Genomic DNA, 24301 nt, shown 5'->3' with positions numbered 1-24301 from the left:
TGCACAAAAGGTTCCTTTTTCATTTATGGGTGGGATTATTTATGGGTTAGGTAAGTATGTGTTACCCTTTTTTCCTTTTTGTTCATTAATAATGTTTTGGGGGTCACTTATCGGAACCTCATGAAGTTCTTCGAGATGTCCCATCGAGAGTGTTATGAGACATTGGGTGCTTTGGAGCTCATTTGTGTGGTGGTGTTCATCTATTTGATTCATGGATGGACATCTTCGAGAGTGTGGAGACTTAAATCCAGATGTGAAATGTGTCCCCTTTGGGATTTTTTAGGTGGCATCCTTCACATGCTAAGGCTACGGACTTGGCTACACATATATTCATTGTAGAGGGCACTCTGTGAAAGGTTTGAGCTGGCTATAGAACTTTCTCTATATATGGGATGACTATACTTCATAGGTTTGTGTTGGATGATCACATTAATTTGATTAATGAGTAGGCATGCTCCACACTAATGCTTTAACAATGTTCCACCAAGTTTTTGGGACGCAGGAGCAAGGAAACACACATGGGGGATGTGAAGAGACACCATCAAGTTTTATGGAAATCCAAAACACACATGGGGGATGTGAAGAGACACCATCAAGTTTTATGGAAATCCATGGGTAAAGTGGGGATGTTGAGGTCCCTAGCATAAGGGGCCTTGTGTCTAATTTTATAAAAATGATAAAGTCCCAACAATAACCATTCATCCCATTCAAATTCACTAATTTGCAATGTAAATACTAAATTTAAATTTGTAAATGATAAAAACAAGTTTTAGATTCAGATTCAGAAATGAAATACATTCATTCATAGATGAAATACTATACTTGATTGAGAATCAACATTCATCATTCTAGAATATAAATAGTACTAAGCAAAATAGTAGATATTGAAGTCAGAAATAATAGTTTGAATTACTCAAAAATAATAGAGTGCCAAGTCAAACACTTGATTTGAGGTCATTAGTATTTAGAATCAAGATTCAAAAGTTAAAACTGAAAATTAACATTGGACAATGAACATTAAAAATAAAACGAGCATCAAGGAGTCATTCCCATTGATTGGTCCTCTAGTTCCATCCACTGGACGAAGTTTGAACTTTGCATTTGAAATGTGAGATAGAGTTATTTTTTAGGCTTTAGAAGGCTTAATGCCTTTTTAATTTTAAGTGTTATAGGAAAAAATTAGGGGGGATGCTTAGAAGCCCTTTATGGAAAATTGGCTCCACACATTGGAGGAATATTTCATTGTGTGCTTTCCAAAAGGGGGGCATGGGGAAATGTTTCCCTAGGTGCTCCCAAGTCCCTGAAGTGTGATAAGCGAGGGTATTTGTCCTCGTGGAACACTATGCTTTAACCATTTGCTCTCTAATGCTTCCATTTTAAGTGTGGAGAATAGTTCCTCAACGAAGAATTTCCTATTTGTGTAAGATGCTTGCTAACTATCATGATTTGATAACATCATTTTCTGGTCTTTGATGATGTAAAACAAAATCATGGAAACACTTTTTGTTTTGGTAATGACAAACTTATTGGTTGATCTCTTTTTTCTTTATTCATTTGCCTTGTGTGTGTATTGACATAATTAACTTTCTATTTACATAATTAATTTGCTAAAGTATTCTCTTGCAGCTTGTAAAAGAGCTTCGATTTCAAAGCATTGAATTTACTTTCCTTCCAATCACTGTGTTATGGCTTGAGACCAAGTGCCTTGTTTTTGTTGTTCTTTTATCTCTCCACGAAGTGATATTAGATCGATGCGATCATGACGTTGTATGCTTGCCATGGCCTTGATAGCTTGTTGTACTACCAATTCTTTTTCATTCCCCTACATGTTAATTTTAGTAAAAAATCCTCAAGGGCATGTCTTGTTGGTAGTTTGGAAGTTGGATCCCATATCTCTCCTTTGGGTGGCAAAGAAATTAGAGCTTTATGATCAACAATATCTCAAACTCATTTTTCCCAATGTAATGTTTCAAATCTTGTTAGCATATATAAATGTTTTCAGAAAGAGGCTGACTCTTGCAAAATCGATTGGCCCATCGTCCAACTAGTTTTGGGGCTGAATTGGTATAATTGATTGCTCTGAATTGATAAAGGTTGGTTCCATGTCCTAACTAACCATTATTGTAGTGAATCAACTAGTTCTATATGAAACCATACAAACAATGATGAACACTGTTACCCACAGGAGAAATTTTTTCTCCCTTTGATGAGCGAGCTAGCCCGCAACCCTATGATGACCCACAAATAGCTTTACTCTAGAGCTCTCCACTTATGCTCCAGTCAATGCTCTCTCCCATCTAACATATTCTTGAAGGAAGGTGGGTCATCAATGAGACGGTACACCAACCTTTTTTTTAATCATGTGCTTTCATTTAACGTTAAGGGCATACTAATATGGATCACATGTTAAGTTGGATGATTGGCAGCTTTTGATTGTAGCCTTGTTCCCATGCTTTACTTGGGACATTATCCTTTGCCCCTAGTCTAGTGTGACCTCCCTTGAGGCCTTTCTTTCCACTGTTCAGGAGGGGCACAAATAGGAGGCACTAATTGATATAGTGTGCCCAAGGTAATCCATACTTGTCACTTTCCATTCGTCCTTGATACCCATTTCCATCCTTTGGGTTGATGGTCATTTGTCACTGGCGCTGGCACCCTTTATTCTCATCTTTGAGTTAGGGCCCTGAAACTCTGCCCTAAGTGGTTGATGCAGCAGAAAGAAAGATATAAACATATGAAGCCATAAGAAAATGAAAAATGCCAAAGATGGCTGGGACTAATAATAAGCACGTGGGAAAAATCCTAGCCTAAGCTCTACCCCCTCATTAGCCCCCACCAAAATCCTAAGCATTTCATGCTCTCTCTAAATTAAAGGAACTTATGAATGTCCTAACCTTGATTAGTGGTAAATTGCTATATCTTTAAGGGATGTCAAAAAGGCATTAAGCAAGTTGGTCACCCAAGATATGCAAGAAAAGAAATATCATTGAAGTAAAAGGCACACCAGAGGGGTGATAAAAATAGATCGAGGAAAGGGATGTTGAAGTTTCTAAGTTTACTTAGTTAGAAACCCTCCATGCACTTTATCTGATTTATTCCTACCTATTTGTTATTTTCCTTAACAAGTTATTTACAATGTAAATACTGAAAATAAACACTAGTGCATGCTCAACATATTATAGATCAACAACTAATAAGAAACAGAACCAAACACACCATATGACACCATTATTTTTGGATCAATGTCCTCGGAAAAACCTAATGTGGGAAAACCGGTGCAGCTATCTGAGGGCTTTTTATTAAGCAATATCAGAGTACAATTTGAGTGCTGAAACTGGCCTACCCAACAGAGAATTTCCTTGGCAGTAATACCTCTTGGTTTCTGACAAATCTCCTAGCTGAAACCCCAGATAATCCTTCCAGCAGTTGTTCAGCACAAAACTGCTCAGAAACCCCAGTGTCTTCCCAATCTGGACTATGTCAGCCTCTCCTAGCCCGACGCTGGCCCTGCGTCAGCCTATCTTGGCCTGCGTTAGCCCCAGGAGGCCTTGCGTCAGCTCTCTGAGCCTCTGCGTCAGCTACGGTGGCCTCTTTGGTGCTCTGCGTAGCACTTAGCTGCCTTTGCGTGGCCCTTCGTGAGCACTAGCTGCTCCTGCGTCACTCTCTCTGGTTGCTCTGCTGCTCTCCCGACACTATCTTTGCCTCTCTGTCTCTCTGTACTCAATGCCCCTCAGCTGCATCTCCCAATCACTAATTCTATCTCTCTTAGCAAACCCCACTCTAGAGAATAGAATGACTGATCACTCTGGTGTATTCTCCAAGTGACCCTCAAGCCTCCTCTTATACTTTTCCTGTTGACATCTCAACGACCGAGATTAAGTCCCTAATCAACGGTTAAGATTAGATCTGGCTTGATCCATGTCTTTTGGACCATTCTAACACAGATTCATATTAATACACATTAATATTTTATTTTCCCTAAGTTTAGACTTAGGGACTCCATTAAAAATATTAATTATTTTAATATCTCCTGACCTGTTTAGAATCTGCCCAAAATTTCGTAGCTAGTGCACATTCGATGCTACCCCAAATCAACACTCCCTCTTAGCGAGGACTGTGCTCTAGCAATACTCCTCACTGAGTATTACTCTGATCATCCGGCATCGGTACCTGTGCTGATGTTAGGCCTTCCTGCCCAACATCTTCTGCACTTCTGCCTCTTGTACTGCTGCCCATGGTTCTGCCACTGCCACTGCTGCATCTATACGACAACTCCCTCTGCATCCATGCTGCTTCTGGTCCTTTCTCCCAGCACTGCATCCGCACTGCACCTCCTCTCATCATGCTGCATCGTGCTGCTCACTGCTGCACTGTAACTCAGTTACTGAGAAGTAAGTAACTGATCCCCCATCTGACCTCCCTGTTGGGCTAGAGACACCCACTGATGCTGAAGTTCCCTCTGCCGCTGATAAGTGCTCCCTCTCTGACCTCTACGCTACTGCAACAACTCCCTGCCTCTCGCACCGTTGCACACCTCTCTGTGCCATCCTACACTGGTGCAACACTCTTGTGCCTTTCGCACTGCCATAGCTTGCTAACCTTGCGTTGTCTCGAGACTCCTGCACTGTAGCTCTCTCTGCCGCTCCATCTGCGTCTGTCTCTACCCACCCAGCCAGTCTACTCCTCGTCGGGGCTCCTGTAGCAAGGTCTTATCCAAGAGGCTGGGTACCACAAGGATCCTACTCCTCATCGCCTGTAGTCCGCCTGACTATAGCTCGATGTCTCCCCACTTCCGCTCAAGTGGTGCGTGTGCACTCATGGCACAGTCATCATTTGTCAAAACTTCCTTCTCTGCCCGTGCTGGCGCTGCCTTAGTCTCAGAAGACTCTCCCTTACTCTTCTTCCTTGGACACTGGGTCGCATAATGACCCAGCTCCCCACAGTGGAAGCACTTGATCTTGGAGAGATCTTTCTTCTTCCGCTTTTCCTGCTTTCCCTCAGATGCTAGGGCCACATCTTCCTCCTCCTGCTTGACTTTGATCCCCTTGCTGTTGCTACCCGTCTTCGACTGTTGTCTGATCTCTTCCTGGCGAAGAGCTACCCACATCTCGTCCCAAGGTGGAAGTGTCCCTCTGCCCAGTATACTCTGGACAAATACTTCCCAGTCTTTTGAGACAGCATTCAGGGCTGTCCTCACCATTAGCTCCTGATCCGGTGTTGCCCCTATAGCAGTCAACTGATCTCGGATCTCATTCAGTCCTCTGAGGAAGGTGTCAATCGATTGTCCCTTCTTCATCTGATACGACCTCATCTGATTCTCAAGCAGCATTCTTCTCTGCATAGAAGTATTCTGGTGCAGCTTCTTGAGAGCCTCCCACATCTCAAATGCCGTTTCCTTCTCGGCTATGTGTGGTACTACATGATCCTTGACCCCGTCAAGGATAATGCTCTTGGCCCTCGCCATCGTCTCCTCGTACTTGACACGATTCCTTCAAGGCGAAGTTCTTGACACGATTCCTGTCAAGTACGGATAAGATTCTGGCCTTCCAAACTGCGAAGTTCGATGCTCCGTCCAGTCTATCTTGGTATCTTACTTCGTGTAGTGCCATGATGCTCCTCTACTTCCCTCCTAGCATTTCTCTGTTCGACTCCTCTGAGTCTCTACTTCCCATCTGGAAGTTCTCTTCTGGACTCCCTTTGAGTCCTGATTTCTCTCCTAGAAATCCTTCTACCGCTTGTCGAGATGCCCCCTACTCTGATCGTCTTGTGCAACAACACCACTGATCCGGGTTCCTCGGCTGGAAACCCTTGGTAGAAACTCCTCTAGCCTTGCTCTGTCAGGTACTGTTTTGACTACAGTACCTCACCAACTCTACTCTACAATATTCCTACAACCTTCTAAACCCCAGCAACTGCCTATCTGTGGACTGCGTCAACTGTCTTATGCTGGCCCTGCGTCACCCCGGATGGCCCTGTGTCAACCTTGGGAGGCCCTGCGTCAACCCTATGGCCCTTTGCGTCAGCAACGCTGGCCTCTTTGAGGCTCTGCGCAGCTCTTGGTTGCCTTTGCGTGAGCCTTGGGTGGCTCTGAATCACACTCCTTGGCTTCTGCGCTGTTAGATACAGCTTCTGTCACCTCGGAACAACTGTTTTCTGTTGCTATTGCTCTGCTTGGCTGATGTCTCTTAGTCCTCCTGTGATGTACAATCACGCTCTGATACCATGTTGAAGTTTCTAAGTTTACTTAGTTGGAAACCCTCCATGCACTTTATCTGATTTATTCCTACCTACTTGTTATTTTCCTTAACAAGTTATTTACAATGTAGATACTGAAAATAAACACTAGTGCATGCTCAACATATTACAGATCAGCAACTAAAAAGAAACAAAAACAAACACACCATATGACACCATTATTTTTGGACCAATGTCCCTGGAAAAACCCAATGTGGGAAAATCGGTGCAACTATCTGAGTCTGGTTGCCGAAACTGGCCTACCCAACAGAGAATTTCCTTGGTAGTAATACCTCTTGGTTTCTGACAAATCTCCTGGCTGAAACCCCGGATAATCCTTCCGGTAGCTCCTCAACAGAAAACTGCTTAGAAACCCCAGCGTCTACCCAATCTGGACTGCGTCAGCCTCTCCTAGCCCGGCGCTAGCCCTTCGCCAGCCTATCTTGGCTTGCGTCAGCCCCAAGAGGCCCTGCGTCAGCTCTCTGAGCCTCTGCGTCAGCTATGCTGGCCTCTCTGGTGCTCTGCACAACACTTAGCCGCCTTTGCGTGGCCCTGCTTGAGCACTGGCTGTTCTTGCGTCACTCTCTCTCGCTTCTCTGCTGCTCTCCCAGCACTATCTCTGCCTCTCTGTCTCTCTGTATGCCCCTTAGCTGCATCTCCCGATCACTAATTCTATCTCTCTTAGCAAACCCCGCTCTAGAGAATAGAATGGATGATCACTCTGGCGTATTCTCAAGTGACCCTCAAGGGAATCTCATTTTGCAGGTTAAAGAAGGCCTTGTATGGACTTCAACAAGCTCCAAGAGTTTGGTATGCTCGTATTGACAACAATTTGATGAGATTGGGATTAACCAAAAGAGATGCTAATCTAAACCTTTATTATAAGGTTGTGAAGAATGGACCTGTGATCCTATTACTTTATGCTGATGATTTGTTTTTGATAGGTTTTATGTGAAATTTCCACGAACTGCAACAACTGGAAATTATTCTCCTATTTATGTAGTTTATTTGTCTTTTGCTAATTATTAATGACAAATATCGAATAACTCACATTGTACTTCTTCATAAATAAAAATGCTGCGGAAAATAAAATACTGGAACTAAGAAAATAATGCATGCACACGATAATTTTGACACTGTTACTTTTGGACAATTGTCCCTGTAAAACCTCGAAGGGAAAACTAGTGCAACATATGAGGGTTTTATTATTATTAATCTTCAACAATTTAGGAGTACAATTATTCTGCTTGCCTCATTGGAAAAACTCTGACAAATACTAATCTCCACTATCAAAAATAAACTGGAGACTCAATGTCTCCTCTGCAACTCGATCTAGCCTCCTCTAGCAAACTCACACTCCCTTTGGATACTCGCATTGCGTGTCAGAAATGCGCTCTACCTGTTAGAAATGCGCTCTGCCTGTCAGAAATGCACTTTGTCTGTTTTGGGAAATTCACACAACCTCTAGGAATTCATCCTTGCAAGTAAATCTGCCTCCAATACTTTGCTTGGCCCACTCGCTCTGCCTTCGGGTGATAGATCTAACACTGGTACTCTGAAACGAGTTCCTGTCTGCCACTCACACTTTCAAATTGGCTACTCGCACTAGCTAAATATTGCCTCCTCTTCTGTAGATAAATTAACCTCCTTCATGCTTCTGGAAATTGGAAATCACTGTAGAAATTTTCTCTGGAAAATTTCCTCTCAAATCTCTGTTTAAACCCTGCTGCTCGATGTCTCCCTAGCTTCAACTGCGCCCTTGCTGAATCATTGCAATTGGGTAGTCGAATTACTTAAATGTTTTCGATGTGTTCTTCAAACCCCATTGACTTGCTCTTATAATCTTTTGTTGAGTAACCAACGACCATGGTCACCTCTTAATCGATGGCTTAGATCATCTTGACTCCATCAACTCACGTTTTCGGAAGTCTCTAGAGCAAAATCGGTTTCCCTCAATTAATCTAATTTAATTAACCAATTAGACTTAGGGAAATTTTAATAATTGGTCAATTAATCTAATTGAGCTGTTTCTAAGGCTTCTCTTGTGAAACCTATTATGGGTTTTGGAGATCTTGTGTTCCCGAGCCTCTTAGACACCATAGAGACTAGAATACCTCTTCGATGCTACCAAAAACTGACATGCTGAGCCTCTTATTATTCAATGCAAGAAGCAATTGGCTTTTGAATTTGATATGAAGGATCTTGGGTTGATGCATTACTACTTAGGACTAGAGGTATGGTAGAAACCTGGCAAAGTCTTCCTTGGTCAAGGAAAGTATGTTATTGAGATCCTTCAAAAGTTTGGTATGATGGATTGTAAATCCATGGCTACTCCCATGATGTCGAACTTGAAGAAGTTAAAAGGCTCTGAATCTAGTTTGGTAGATCCATTGACGTGCTGACGATTGATTGGCTTGTTGATGTATTTGGTTAACACCAAGCTGAATATCTGCTTTGCTGTGAACACCTTGAGCCAGTTCTAGGTTGAACCGAGGCATGAGCATTGGATTGCAGCAAAGCACATTCTGAGATATCTACGTGGTACTATGAACTATGGCTTGAAATATGTTGCAAACAAGGATGTACAAATTTAGGGATATACAAATGTGGATTGCGCTGGAAGTGCCGATGACAGGAAGAGTACCTTGAGGGTATGCTTTAGCTTGGGCTTCGCTATGATATCTTGGATGAGTTGGAAGCAAAGGTCGGTTGCACTCAGTACTTCAGAAGCAAAATATATTGTAGCAAATGAAGCATGCACAAAAGCAATGTGGCTTCAGAAGTTTTTTTCAAGATTGTTTGACCAAGAGTTGGAACCTACGATGATACACTGTGATAATCAAAGCTGTGTGACGCTTTCAAAGAATCCCATGTTCCATGATAGGTTAAAGCATATTGAGATTAAGTACCACTATATATGTGACATGGTGTAGAGGAGAGCAATAAGGCTCGAGTACATCTCCACTAATGAGTAGATAACTAATATTTTGACGAAGCCATTGCCCAGAGAGAAGTTTGTGTACTTCAGAGACAAGTTGGGGCTTGTGGAGATTACCCCTTTTGTTGAGAGGGAGTGCTAACATATTTGCAACATGGATGGACATTCTCCTGAGAGGCCTAGAGTGCTCATCAGGTAGGGTTGAGTGAGTGCCTCTCGGAGGAGACTCGATCACAGACCAGGAAAGGGTGTAGTGAGGTTGTCAGTATTTGGACCTGATCACACACCAAGAAGGGTGTAATGAGGTCTTGGACCCGATCACACATCAAGGAGGGTGTAGTGAGGTCTTTCAACATTTAGACCTGATCACACACCAGGGAGGGTGTAGTGAGGTCTTTCAACATCTAGACCCAATCACCAACCAAGAAGGGGTTGAGTGAGGTCTTGGCCTAGAGTGCTCATAGTGAAGGGTGAGTGAGTGCTTGCTAGTTGAGGTTCTCAACATTTTGGCCTAGGGAGAGGCCTTGGGATTTGAGGACCGATCACTTTGGAAGAGCGAGTCCTGACATGCTGATGACAATGCCATGGGTTTGGTACCTCCTCAGATATGGCCACTAGTGGATGCTAAAGGTATAGATGATGATGCTGATGATGATTTGATATAACCATTTTCTTTAGAGAAATTTGTCAACTTGAGAACATCTATGACAATAATTATGAATACCTCCCTAGTTAAGAGGGAGTGTTGAATTTTTAACTATGGTCGGTCTTCATAATGTATATTTGGCCACTTGATGTAATTGTATTAATTATTGCAAAGCATATTTTAAATGCTAGAGTCAAAAGAAAATTTATTTTGAGTCAAAGTTCCATTGTGACTTTTAAAAGAATAAAATTGGAAGTTTGAAATTATAATTTTTGACTCCAAAAGTTGTCAAGTTGGCTCCCTTCCAACTCAAGTCGACCCAAGGCAAAGGACACACATTCAACTCAACAAGACACTATATAAGGCAACTCGACCTCCTCTATAAGGGAAAATTTGCATCTCATCTCATAAGAATATTTCGGGCAAGCAAACGAAGGACAAGGAGGACGAAAAAGCACAAATTCATCTCTTCTCTCTCTCTTCTAGCTTCCACGTGAGGAATAGGAAATGCACATATGTAATGGGAATTCTGTGCGGGGAACATAAAGTGTGCATGTGTAACAGGAAGTCCACGCAATGAACGTGAAGTGCACATATGTAATAGGAAGTGTGCATGAGTAACAGGAAGTGCACGTGAGTCATAGGAGGTTCGCACGATTTGCAGGGGGTTGAAATTCTGCATTAGATTGGGAGGCTTGACTTGGAGGGGTTGACCAGGTTTGACCATAGGTCTAGGCGTGTCTCTTGTTGAACAAAAGAATTCCTCTATTGAAAACGATTGATGGATTTTCCCATTGGTGGGTTTTCCTAGGGTAAATATTCTCTCCTTTTTGTGCATTGTGATCTCTACTATTCTACTGTTCTTGTATGGTTGAATTTTTGAAGTATAATTACTGAATGATATATTGAAATAACTTAAAGGACGATCAACATCAAAAGTAATTATCATTTTTTCAGAAATACTGTGCTCGTCTCTATTGCACTAAGAAAATCAACAAGGGTGGTGCTAGGGCAAGTTAGAGCTTGCAGGGTGTTGGAGCATCCTTTCAGTTGAAGCTGATAAGGCCAGGGGGTTGGAGCTGGTAAATCAGGGAGTTGGAGCATCCTTTCAGTTGGAGCTGATAAAACTAGGGGATTGGAGTTGGTGAATCAGGGTGTTGAAGTTGATAAATTAGGAGGCTGGAGCCTCCTTCTAGTTGTTGTTGGAGAACTTTGGAAGTTGGAGCTTCCCGTTGATGTAATCTTTTAAGACCTATATTAAAAGGCATTTAGTGGTTTTTCTCCTGGAAGGGTTTCCACCTAAAAATCTCTTGTGTACTGTCTTTGATGTTGTGCATTGTTGAATGGTGTTATTAATTGTTCATGTGATATGATGCTAATGATATTTAATGCTTTGAAGATTAAAATTAACTAATTGAAGTGAAACACTGGTTCACCTCCCTCTCAGCATTTCCAACAGTTACAATAGTGGGGGAGCAAAATGTTGGACAAGTCATCACAGATAATGCCTTAAACTATGTTCTTGCTAGAAAGATGCTAAAGTCCAATAAGGACCATATTTTGGACCCCATATGTTGCACATTACATAGAAGTCATGCTTGAGGACATAGGAACACTGTAGAGCATGCCACGTGTATCACAAAATATAACTACAACCACTCATGGATATTGAGCCTAATGAGGAAAAACACTGCGGGCAAGGAGCTTGTTAGACCTACCATCATGAGATTTGCAACTCACTTTCTCACATTACAATCTCTCACTTCCCAACAAAAAAACTTGTAGAAAATGTTTTCCAGTGAGTGATGATTGGAATGCGTCATGGTCGGGGATGTTAGAAAATTAGAAAGGCAGTAAAGATTTTCTTGATCTTGATAATTACTTGTGATGTTTCTTATTATTACGATTCTTTATATCTTCTTTCTTTAGTTCATCAAGCAATTACCAAAAGCAACAACACATAAAACAATAGACACAAGATGTAGGCACATGCCAGGACAAAACCCCCCTCGAGGGGAAAACCCAGTCAAGATAATTCTTCCTTTCAATATTATTCTTTGAGACTCTTCACCCTAGACCAAGACAACACCTTCCCTCCACACCAAGTCAGCCTCCCAGAATTTCGACCTCTTTCCAGTAACTTCGACTAGGGCAACAACTTATGGCAACTGGCAGTTTCTGGCAATAGCGAAACTTAGGAGACTTCGTTCTCCCAATCCAGAACACGAAACAGAGAGAGAGAGGCACCAAAATTTCAATTTTTCCTTTATTCTTAGACTTCCCCAAACTTGCATTCACTTCGGCTTCCTGCAACAGATTTCAGAGCTTTTCCCAGCTACAAGAGAACTTCGCACTTCTGCTTAGCAACATGAGATTTTCGCACTTCTCCCTAGCTACAAGAGAATTCAAACTTGATGAGAGAATGATGCTCCAAATGAATTCGATGTGCTTCCTTTTATAGGCTTCTTGTGGGGTCGAATAGGGTCCTTAGGCCGACATGGTGTGGAGGTTACATAATTCATATTTGACTCAATACTTAACCTTTTTACATGATTCAAAAGCCCAAGAAGGGTCTCTTTAAATATACAATAACTCTATAGACTTAGAATAAATCCTAGAAGTCCCCAATGGGGACTTTGACCTAAAACACGGTGACCCAAGCATGAAACCCATGCTTTAATAAGTCACAATAATAATAATAAAATTTCTTTTCTTTATTCTTTTGACAAGTACATTACATAATGACTCAAAGTACATTATTGAAGACCGAACATAGTTACATTTTCCAATAGGGGGCTTGCATAGTAGTTGGAAAGGACTCCAAAAAGAAAATTTTTGGCAACATTTTTGGAAAAATGCAAGAGAGCTTGTGAAAATTGGTGAGTCCCTTGTTAAGGTGTTACAGTTTGGTGGATGGGGAAAAATTGGCCATGGGCTACATCTTTGAGGCTATGAATGAGGCAAAGGAGTGGATACGGGCAACTTACAAGGATATAGTAGGTAAATATGGGCGTATTTAGGAGATCATTGATAACAGATGGAACAATCAACTTCATCGTCCTATACATGCAACTAGGTATTTCTGGAACCCAAAGTATCATAATAAATCTAAGCTAGGAGAAGGTCAGACTGGGGAGGTCAGAGATGGGTTGTAGGAGTGTTTGAAGCGCATGGTACTTGAAGAGTCGCAGCAGTTGGAAATACATCGAAAACTCACTACTTTCTCTAGGGCCACAGACAACTTTGGCAAAAATCTGGGAAAGATTGCAAGAGCCATGGATCAACAAACTAAGCAATTCCATTTTTTTTGGTTCTAATTTCAACTGTTTAAAATTCAAGCTGTAATATGTAAATTGTTCAAACTTACCATCTAAATTGTTGAACAATGAACTCTAATCTTTGTCCTTGTAGCACATTAGTGGGAGTCATTTGGCAGCCAATGTCATCAATTGCAAAAGTTTGCAGTTAGTGTTCTCAACCAAACTTGTAGTGCTTCTGGGTGTGAGCGCAATAGGTTTGTTTTTGAACAGATTCACAAGAAGAAGAGGAATTGTTTGGAACAAAAACAATTATATGAACTTGTCTTCGTGCAGTACGACCTTTGACTAAGGCGCAACCAGTTGATGAACAAAAGACCAGATACATAGCCCATTGTGTTGGATGATATTCATCCAACTTCAGAATGGTTGGAGGAGACTCAACCAACTGAGTTTGATCCTGATTTTGACATTGATGCCATGGATTTAGGGGGTGTTGATCCCAAAGCAGATTTGGTAGTTGAACCAAGAGCTAAAGGAAGCAAACCACCAAGATCAAGCATGACTTATGGTGAGGGAAGCAATAGACGTGTAGCTCAGCGAACATGTGCTTCTAGTTCTGCTAGGCCCAGTGTTGTTGCTCATGCTACTACCAGTACTACTACGGAGGCTGGAGTGGAGTTCGAGGAGTCCTCAGACTCTGAACCAAATGATGTTTATGTAGCTTCTGGTGATGATCTCATGTGTAGTAGTGGTGATGAGTTTGATGAGTGATCATGTTGATCAGTGATTTGTAGTAGGCTAGTGGCCTAGTAGCTTGAGTTGTAGCATTGTTTTTGGACTCTAGAGGCCATTTAGAGCCTCATTGGTTATGTATTTTTTTGATGATATCATTGACATGTATTGCACTCAGTGCCGTTTTGATATATGCACCCTGAGAAGACTTTCCATATTTTCTCTCTAATGGTTTGGGATCATGGTTTGTAATATTAAAAATAAGTTTCCAATTCTGGTATATTGAATTCAGTTTGATCCGGTTCCGGTTCGAATCCTGGTTAGATAGGCGGCCGGTTCAAAACCCGGTTCTGGTTTTTAAAACTATGTCCATTTCTAAGACTGGAAGTTCTTAGGAAATATAAACCTCAAGGTTGAGGTGAAATTTCTGAAATGTGCTATAAAAGTCAGTTTCTTGAAATTTCTGCACATGTCACACTGGCTACATTCCATATTATTAACTCTACAAACAACATACATGAATGTTGATCTATGCAAACAGTAAAGGATATCCTCTGCCCTATGAGGCAAGGGACGTGCATGCCATGATAGCAGCCTTTGATCAAGAAGCAGAGTTAAGAGCAGGCTAAATCTTGAAGAAAAACAAAATTAGCAAACAGAAAAGAAAATGATGTGCTGAACGCAGTTGTGAAAGAGTGAAGAATGATGAACTTGAACATGAACATGCCTAAACACAAATAGTGATGAAGACAGGAAGAGACAGTCTAACATTCAAGATTGTCACAGCCAGTCAGAATCATCAGACAAAAATCAGATTAAGAAATAATTGTAAGAACTAACACTGATTATGATTTTGTTGGCATTGCCAAAGGAGCAGGGAGGTGAATTTTATATAAATTATGTCACCTAGATGTTTTTCAACTTAGTTCGGGTAGTTCAAAAGTGAAATATCTCCTGAGATGTATTTTATTGGTTAAGACCGTTCAAAGCTATGCTATAATTTAGGTGCCAGTAATGCTTGACATTCAAAAGCACTTCGTGTCTGTCTTTGTGGAGCTTGCCCCTTCTCAAGATTATTTCTGTCAGTTATCTAGAGTCTAGATCTAGGCAGAAGTGAAGGTATAATTTTTTTTTGAGCTAAAGTTATTTATTGTTAGTGTCATATTAAATGCATAAGTTTAGGTTATTAGATCTGGTCCTATGGGCACTGGCTTTTAAGGTTGCCAATGCAGTGTTCGTTGAAGCTCTGATGTTTATCAGTAATTATTTTGTGGTATACAAAAAAATAAAATTCCAAATATGTTGAATGTCGATTTCCAAAGGTTGTTATGAGTTTTGCGTAATGGCAATGAAGGAGGAGTAAATAGAGTGTGTGCGTGTGTGTACACATGATTTAAACATATAAGAGGGCAGAAATTGCAATTTCTATAATAACACAAATAACAGCACTATTATTTTCTTCAACACAAAAGTTTTTCTCCATGAGTGTTCAACAGAATGGGGCCAGGAATTACAACACTCAATAGTGCATCCACTTGACATTATAACTCTATTGGAAAAAGAAAGCCTCTTATCTACATCGAGGTTGTATGCGAACAATGCTTGGGGAAAAAACTATCCATCACCAATGAACTGGGACTTCCTACTGAAGACTTTATGATGGCCTCTTAACTTTAAGTCTCCTTCATAAAAATCATAGTACTTACAACATTTGAGCATTTAGAACATCAATTACGTGGCAAATAGACACAGAATATAATTCTGTGACAAAACTTAGGCTAACAAAATATACATGAGACTGAAGTGGTTTGTTTTTTGGCCATCCTTTTGTTTCAATGGTATTTTACAAAGTCAGCAATTAGCTGGTTCTAAGATAACATTTAATCTTTCTGGATTAACTAAATTATCTTTTTAAGCAGCTGCATGAGTGTTGTTGAGAAAATGTTGTTGGCATGACTGGCTTCAAAGAATTGTATGTTTAAATTTTTTAGTCTATTACCATAGTCATGGTACATGTGTGGGCTAACTAGATTTCTGCTATAAAGATTTTCAACCACCCCTCTTTGGCACACGTGCCTGTGTTTTTGCACTATATATTCCAGATACTGGCAAGTTATGCCATACCATAATCTTGCAGATTCATATTGTTGTATTTGATATGTTGCAGAGGCACGGAAACAGGTACAGGCGGCTACAGAGAGGATGGGGGGCCAATATAGCCCTGATCTGCATCCTCAGTGTACACATCTTGTGGTTCAGATATCCTCTTCTTTTGGTTAAAGTTAATCTATAAATAATTAAATTAGATCAGTCAAATTTAATTTTTATTTTTCAAAATCTCTCCTGAATATTCTGAAATGAACTGTTCCAAAGTCCTTTAGTATGGCACTTTAACACATTTAACAGCTTTGCTGGGCGTAAATTTGAGCATGCTTTGAAGCATGGGTTGAGACGGGGCCTTTTTGTTGTCACTTTGGCTTGGTTTGTAAGTTGTGTGAGACTCAATGGTGCGTACTTCTCTTCTTATGCCTTAGGATTTTATAGTCAGTATTTCTGGCAAACTGAATGGGATGGATCCGGAAGATAATCTACATAATTTGTTAGGCTTTGAACATGTTATCCCATTTGCCTTCTTCATAGTGTTAGTTCATAATATCAAGAAGAAAGTATGTGAACATGATGTTCTGCTTCTGTCATTTTTTCCCATCACGGGCTTATATTTGGTTGGAAAAGCATTATTTAATAGTTCCAACTTCCAATTTAAGTTGAAAATAAAGTTTATATTGTTGAACTCAGTTTATGCTTAATACAATGGTCTTTGCTACTAAATCCTTTCATAAAAATGGAGATTCTAGCTGAAGTAGGTAAGTAAGAAACGTTCTTGACAAAGAAAAGTGATATTACTATGAGACATTTGCTCGTCAATGGTTGAATTTTTCTTTTTGCATTCTTTTTTGCAGCAAGGTTGGATGAATCAGTTTATAGTGTGAATAGCGTTGTACATCCTGGATTGCCTCTAGAAGAATTTTCTCAACTTGTTGCAATAACCAATGCTGAATACTCTTATTTGCCTCCTATCAGCCGTGAGGATAACAAGTCACTAAGCATATCTTTGCAATCTCACTCTCAATCTGTTGGTAAAGAAGTCTCTAAAACTGCAGGATCTATACTCTCCGGTCATTGCTTGAACATTGACACGGATGTGTCAAGTGAATTGCATAAAAAGGTAAATTCACAAAACATGCATATGCTTGTGCTTCTTGTAGTTGCCTTAAAATATGTTAAGATAGATATTTGTCCTGGCCTGAGTTTTTGGTTACATCCCGTTGCTTTAATAAAATTGTTTCTTTCCCATATTCATATTTGTGATTCACTATGCATGCATTGACAAAACATGAATATTATCACTTAATGATTGTCGACCATATTACATCTATGTCTTCTGTCCCTTTTCTTTTGGTGTGAAGCAGTTCATCTAGTGTGGCTTATTATTGTGTTCTCTTCCTCTGGTGTAGTGATACCAACTGTCATCTAAAATGTCCACTGGACAATGAATTCATAAAGTATATATGACATATTGAATGATTCATAGCTACATGTAGCCAGTTATTTTGCACTTTCTTTTTGGAATGCTTATTTTAAATTTATCTTAGTTGTTTTACTATATAGTAATACCTAGTATTAAGCTTGTACTTCCTTGAAAACATTGTGTTGTGCTTTTTAGCTATAGCTTCTCAGTGTACTTGCTCTATGACACTGCCAAGCTGGTCTAAATATTTTCACTGTCTGGGTTGAAATATTATACTGTTAACTTGATGGTCTATTTGCTGCACAAATGCCAAGCAGACAAAGAATTCTCTTTGCCCTAAGGCATCTCAAACTAGATTCCCCGTATGAAAGGATTCAGAGAACTTAATGAAGTGTCCCCAGACCATCTAATGGAGGATTACTGCAGAACTATATCAAGACTTATGAAGGGATTTATTCATGATCGAATCATTTTTTTTAACAGACCTGATGGAATCATCTTTACCCATCTCTCATTTAGTATTTTCTTTCTTTTCTCTTGTTGTATTCTGCTCCTTTCTCCTTTTCCGTTTTATTTTTCTGAAGTTCATAGCAACCCTCAGGAAATCAATCTGCCTTGTCTATTTGTATTCATACAATTTTCACTCAGAAGATCTATTTTTGGCATGCTACTGCCTTTGCATACAGGGCCATTCTTGAGCACTCATGTTTTATGCTTGCTTAGGTAGTTGAGGCCGCAAGGAGAGAAGGTGCAACCTGTGTGGATCATTGGTTCATTGGCTGCAGTGCAACACATGTTGTATGTGAGGGAGCATCAGTTCAAAAATATATAGGGTATGCGACGAATTTAGTAACGGTAAGTGGTATTGCACTCCTTTGGTTGGGGAACTTTTGTGACAGCCATATTCAGTGATTTTATTGTAAACTTGGGTTTCAATCCTATTTAGTAAACTGATCCGATTGTATGTTAAATGAATCATCAGCCGTTGTGGGTATTGAAGACAACAAGGGAGAGATTCATGCAGCGACTTGTTCATTTTTCTGCAGACCTGGCTAGACAAATTGCCATCACGTTGGATGATTCTCAAAGCAAGCATTTGATAAAGGTTAATCTTTAACACATTGCTTATTTATGTGGCTGTATGCTTGTGACTTGAATGTATGGCTGTGTGCACATCCACAATGCAAATGTTTTCTTTGTGACTACTGTGTGTTTTTTTTGTTGGTGACAAATAAAATAAAAATTCAAAATTCTATTAGATATAAAATTGACCCATGGTTTTTAAAACCACCTGCCAAATTATTGTACAATATGTTGATTACCAACGTCCAAAACTATTGGGAGTATGAAAATAGAGCTGTGGTGATCACATAATTAGAACTCCCCAGTCATGAAAGTAAGTGCCTAAAAGCTTTTTGGGAAGCCTAGTTTGCAATAAATTGATGGGCATGCCTTGGTTCATATAACCTTGTAACAATATCTGAACTCCATGCAATTTGGGAAGCTTTAGTTTTGGCCTTGTTTTATGCTTAAAATTATAATTATAGTAGTATCATAGTTTTGAAAATCATTCTGAGTTGGTTGCTGGTCGAACCGACTTGGCCTTCAAATCAGTTTGGTGGGCCAGTTTGGCACCAAACCATCCGAGTCAAAGCGTGACTTGACCAGTTCGGTACTAAACCAGCCCTACTCGGCTGAGTCAAACCATGACTTGACCAGTTTGGTACCAAACCAGCCCTACTCGGCTGAGTAGATCTAGGAATCCCCTGTGCGGCCTTCACTCCTATTTGCCTCACACTTCTCTCATTGAGCATTTGTGAGCATTTGGAGTTTTGGAGCAGTGTTGAAATCTTGAACAGCAGTTGTGGGGCTTGAGCTTGGAGCTGGTTTGGCAATCGTCTTGAGTTTGATGATTGATCATGCTGATAAATGATTTGTACTATTATGTAGTAGGTCGGTAGCTTGTAGCATGTTTTTTGGACTGTAGACCCCATTTACAGCCTCATTGGTTATGTATTTTGTCGCTGATATGTATTGCATTCAGTGCCATTTTGATATATTCACCTTACATGGTATATACGTGAGCAGACTGTATATTTTGTATGGTTTGGAATCCTTAGAATAACGTATTTTCATTAAAATTTAACTATTTTATATATTTTTTTTGTGGACCAAGTCATTGAAATCAGATCAGTCTGAGTCAATCTGAGTCCAAGTCAGAGTTGAGTTGACCCTCTACTGATTCATAGTCCGAGTTTGGGTTTGAAACTATTAGTATAGCCTTTAGATTCTCATGTCTTGTAAAAAATTAATGCTACTTATGAAATTTAATTCTGCTTATTATACCTGCCAAAGGCAGGATATATTGTTTTTGATTTTGGTTAAAAAGCTGACATTCAATTAATTTTGAAATTTTTAAACAGATTTTGTGAAGTTTATTAAAGTTTTGAAAAAATTAAATATTAAACTGAATATTTTGAAAACTAATTTTTTTTTTTTTAATTTTTTTTTTTCTAATTGGTTGATGACTAACTTTATGTGGTTTTAAATTGAATTTTGAGATATAAAAATTATATTAAAAAAAAATCTAAAAAAAGTTTCTGTTCACCAAGTGCATAATAATGGTTGTTATTAGTCTTTTTGCACAACACAATGCCATGTGGATAGCTGCCCACCATAATTTAAGCAAGTAGTTGTGCTATGTGGATAGCTGCCCACCTTAATTTAATGAATTAGTTGCATAATTTAAGAAACTTGAAAGTAGTTGAATTATTACCCCTAGTCCTATGGCCACACAGTGTATGTAATTACACATTACAATCGCAGTGTATGTATGTAATTACACATTACAATCGCAATCCAGAGAAGCGTCGATCATTTATTAAATTAATGGGACAACCACCGTGTAAGAATCTGTCACTACCTTTTCGGCCCAACTCATTTCCAATATATTTATGATACTTTATGTCAAAGTCTTTTGAAACTTTTTCGAGTGATGTACAAACTTAGGAAATAAATGTGTCAGAGATTATTAAATTGCACCTATAGTAAAGATGTTGTGGAAAATAAAATTAAAAGTTTTATGAGTGAGTGCTACTGCTGTCATTTTTCAAATCAATTGTCAATCGTTACATTAAAAGTTTTGATATGAATCCTCCATTATAGTGGTAAGACTATTTTATATATTATGTATAGTCTTATAGATATTGAGTGGCATGTACAATTTTTTTTATACGAAGGTTATGACCACCAAGTCACTCATTGTAATATAGTCAATTACTCTAATATAATATAGTTTATAGAATAAATTAATAAATTGATATTATAAAAATATTAAGTTAAATTATCAGATAAATTTTTAAATGAATCTCTATATTTTTTTCAAATAATTTTTGTATTTTAAAAATATATGATTAATAATTGGTAAACTTTTATTTTAAAGTTTATTAATAATGAGGCATAAAATAATTCCATTACTTGCTACCAAATAAATTATATTACAACATATTTTGACAGACTCACAGAAGAAGAAACTATGAACTTTCTTTCAAACATTTATGCACTATAAAATAAATTGGTGCTGCAATTAACTAAACAACTAACAACTAATTTGGACAGAAAATGGTACTGCGATTCACTGAGGGCCAGTTTGGACAGTGATGATATAAACCGATCTCAGAGTGATGATATAATTGCAGTTAAACACCGATCTCAGAGTCAATATATTGCATATTCAGATTCTCGCTCACCAAATCTTTTAACACAACCTACAGTTTGACAGCAACCGGTGTTTATATACTAGAGCATTTAATGAAATATGAGTATCGTTCACCAAATTTAGAAAAGAAAAAACAAATAAATAAATAACTCGTATGTAAGGAAAAAAATATACCTCTTGTACTAAATTTTTTAAAAATCTCTTACAATATGACTACTATGTTTCAATGCGTCAATGTTCAATAAAATACAAGTTTCGTTTACCAAATCTTTTAGAAAATCTTATAATTTGACAACAAATATATAGCAGTACAGCATTGATTGAGATTTACGGATAGAATAAATATCACTCTTGGAGGCAGTGAGCAAAATTACGGGCATGGTGATCTGCGATGTGCATATTGCTGGAGATCTATTGGTACAAGTTACAATGGTTCTGCAAGATCCTGGATTGGGCGCTGAAGTAGTTGTGATTTATTGGATGTGCATATTGCTGGAGATCTATTGGTACAAGTTACAATGGTTCTGCAAGATCCTGGATTGGGTGCTGAAGTAGTTGTGATTTATTGGTGCAATTCTTATTAAAATGATGTACTACTGTCCAGTACCATTGAGCTTCAGGTTCAACCTCAATAAATTACCCAAGTAATTGCTTTTGGTGTTGTTTAAGTTTTGATTGTGCTTTGAGGATGGAGCCAAAGGTTTATCTTTAAATCTTTTTAATCTTGGTTTTGAGGTCAGATGCGTTTATATTAGTTGAAGTCTATGTTGCATGAGTTTCTGGAATGTGGGAACGTTGGGAACTTGGGTACGGGTGTCGGGAACGGCTAGAGGTTTCCCTAAAATTTACAGGAAACGGCTAATAAAAAATAAAAAAATAAAAAATATTTTGTTAATTATATAATTTATATAAAAATCAAAATTAATATTGTATCAAAATATTCAAATATTAAAATCAATTTAAATATATAAATAATAAATATATAATCTGTTATATATATAAATATATTCTCTGGGTGTCTCTCTCCCTGAGTCTCTCCCTTTTATATATATAAAATGTCAAGTTCATTATCAGTGCTCTGACACATGATCAGTCTTTGAAACAATCTGGCTTAAAAATACAAAGGAACAGTTCTACATATGTTTCTCTAGTTATTTTTAAGAGAAAAATCAAAGCAACTCTAATGTTTAAGCATTGACTGCCACATACAATATGCACACACAATCTTCTACGATATATATACATAAACAACAAAAGAAATACTCATGAGCATGACATCCCAGATATCGCCCTTACGTCAAGGTGCCACACGCTTCCTTAACCCATCAAGAGATTGCTCCAGTTTCTCAATTAAGGATATTGGTGTTAAAGATGTCTTTGGCCTTTCTTCCTGCGAAGGTTTCAACATAGGCTCATGTTTTGTGGGCAGTTTAACATATTTCTCCATAGGATTTGTATTCCCCAACCCGAGGGAACGCCATAACTCCAAAAAAACAGTCCTCAAAGCTCCTGGAACTTTCCCCAGCACCCATTGCAGCTCCCGTTGAAAAGGTAATGTTCCCGTACAGTTCCAAAGCTCCCGGAAGTGCGGGAACTATTGGAACTGGTTTCCCACCTCTTGGGAGCGGTTCCGGTGTAACAGAGGTTTAAGTTTATAATTTAGATATAGTTTAAATTTTTTATGTTTTGTTTTTTAATATATTGTTATTAAGTTTTGTTTCATTTTATTTTTTAATATATTATTTAAAGTTTTGTTTAACATTAAATAAAAATGTATTGAAATTATATAATTTACATAATCAATTTTTTTTAAAATACTTTAATTTTGAATCTATTTATATATTTAAAAATATATCTATTTAATCTATTTTGCATAAGGGCAGGTACTAAGCGGCAACATTGCATATTACACTTGTTTTGTATGTTTTGATAAAAACCTCATGGCATTGTTTTTCCATGCACTTATTTCTGCCATTCATGTGAAGCATATTAGAGGTGTATTATATTGTATACTATATTTATAAAGGCCGTTCAATAAAATCTGTAAAATGCAGGTGCATGTTTTTATACAAAGTATAAAATTTGTTAGGCCAGGAGGTAACTTCTCAAAATGAATTGTGATTTTGCATTGGGGCTGATTATAGATATATACATAGAGGGAGAGACTCTTGGGCTTCACCTCCTAGTGTCTCTTCATATTCCAACTCTCTTTATTTTCTATTTTCATTATTTTACACATATTCACCCAATCCCAAGGAACAAGTGTCAACATCCCCTCCCCTTAATTTGAAGGGACGTTGGTGAGTCCAAGCATCATTCTGAATCTTTCGAACTTTTCTCTTCCAAGTGCTTTGGTGAAGATGTCTGTAATCTGCTCAGTTGTGGAACAATGGCGTAGATGGATTGTCTTGGCCTCAATGTGATGTCAAATAAGATGGTATTTTGTATTGATGTGCTTTTTTCGATCATGGAACTTTGGGTTCTTGGCCAACTTTATTGCAAAAGTGTTGTCAATCATGAGTGGAGTTGAATGTACTTGTTTCACTTGCAATCTTCCTCAATTTTCCTGAGCCACACAATTTCCTTTGTTGCTTTTGCCGCTGCCACATATTTTGCCTCTGTTGTGGAATCTGCTGGAACTGATTGTTTGCGTGACCTCTAGGAGACAACTCTTGATCCAAGACTCATAGCATAACCTGAAGTAGATACCCCTGTTTCTTTATCTCCATCAAAGTCTGAATCAGAGTATCCAATCAAGCTGAAGTTGCCCACCTGTGTATACTTAAGTCCAAAGTATTGAGTTCCCTTCAAGTACTTTAGAACTCTTTTTGCAATAGACCAATGTCCCTCACAAGGCTTTTGCATAAACCTGGAGAGGATTCCAACAACAAATGAAATGTCTAGTCTAGTAGTAGTCAGGTAGTTGAGACTTCCTACAAGCTGTCTATATTTTGTTGCATCCTCAAATCTCTGATGTACTTCTTCTGAGAGAGGAATATAAACTTCAGATGTTAGAGTTACTTCAATACCAAGATAGTAGTGAACATACCCCAAGTCTGTCATTTCAAAACCTTTCCTCAACTCCTCCTTTATGGATGCAAAATAGTTCTCATTGTTCCCTATCATCAAAAGATCATCTACATACACCACAAGATATACAATTGTTTTGCCAACTTTTTTGACAAACAAAGTTGCATCATCAAGATCATAATGTTTGAAGTTGAGTTTCAAAAGATGCTCAGTT

At 38.7% G+C, this 24301-nt stretch overlaps 1 protein-coding gene across 4 annotated transcripts in view; it reads left to right on the top strand.

The window, feature by feature from the left end:
* LOC149174998 (uncharacterized) overlaps positions 1–24301 on the top strand; it is a 123445-nt gene that overhangs the window by 38892 nt on the left and 60252 nt on the right. For all 4 annotated transcript variants that reach the window (XM_089419481.1, XM_089419479.1, XM_089419480.1 and 1 more), the window contains 5 exons: positions 15978–16070; positions 16216–16317; positions 16771–17036; positions 18063–18194; positions 18322–18444. In XM_089419481.1, the coding sequence (XP_089275607.1) occupies positions 15978–16070; positions 16216–16317; positions 16771–17036; positions 18063–18194; positions 18322–18444 (716 nt within the window). The remainder of the gene's footprint in view (positions 1–15977; positions 16071–16215; positions 16318–16770; positions 17037–18062; positions 18195–18321; positions 18445–24301) is intronic.

This window comes from Pinus tabuliformis, chromosome 4_1, assembly GCF_031772625.1.
Source record: "Pinus tabuliformis cultivar Carrire ecotype Pingquan chromosome 4_1, CPIR1, whole genome shotgun sequence".
In the NCBI taxonomy this organism is placed as follows: Eukaryota; Viridiplantae; Streptophyta; class Pinopsida; order Pinales; family Pinaceae; genus Pinus; species Pinus tabuliformis.
Note: the sequence above shows the minus strand (reverse complement) of the source record. Positions and strands in the feature narration are given on the sequence as shown.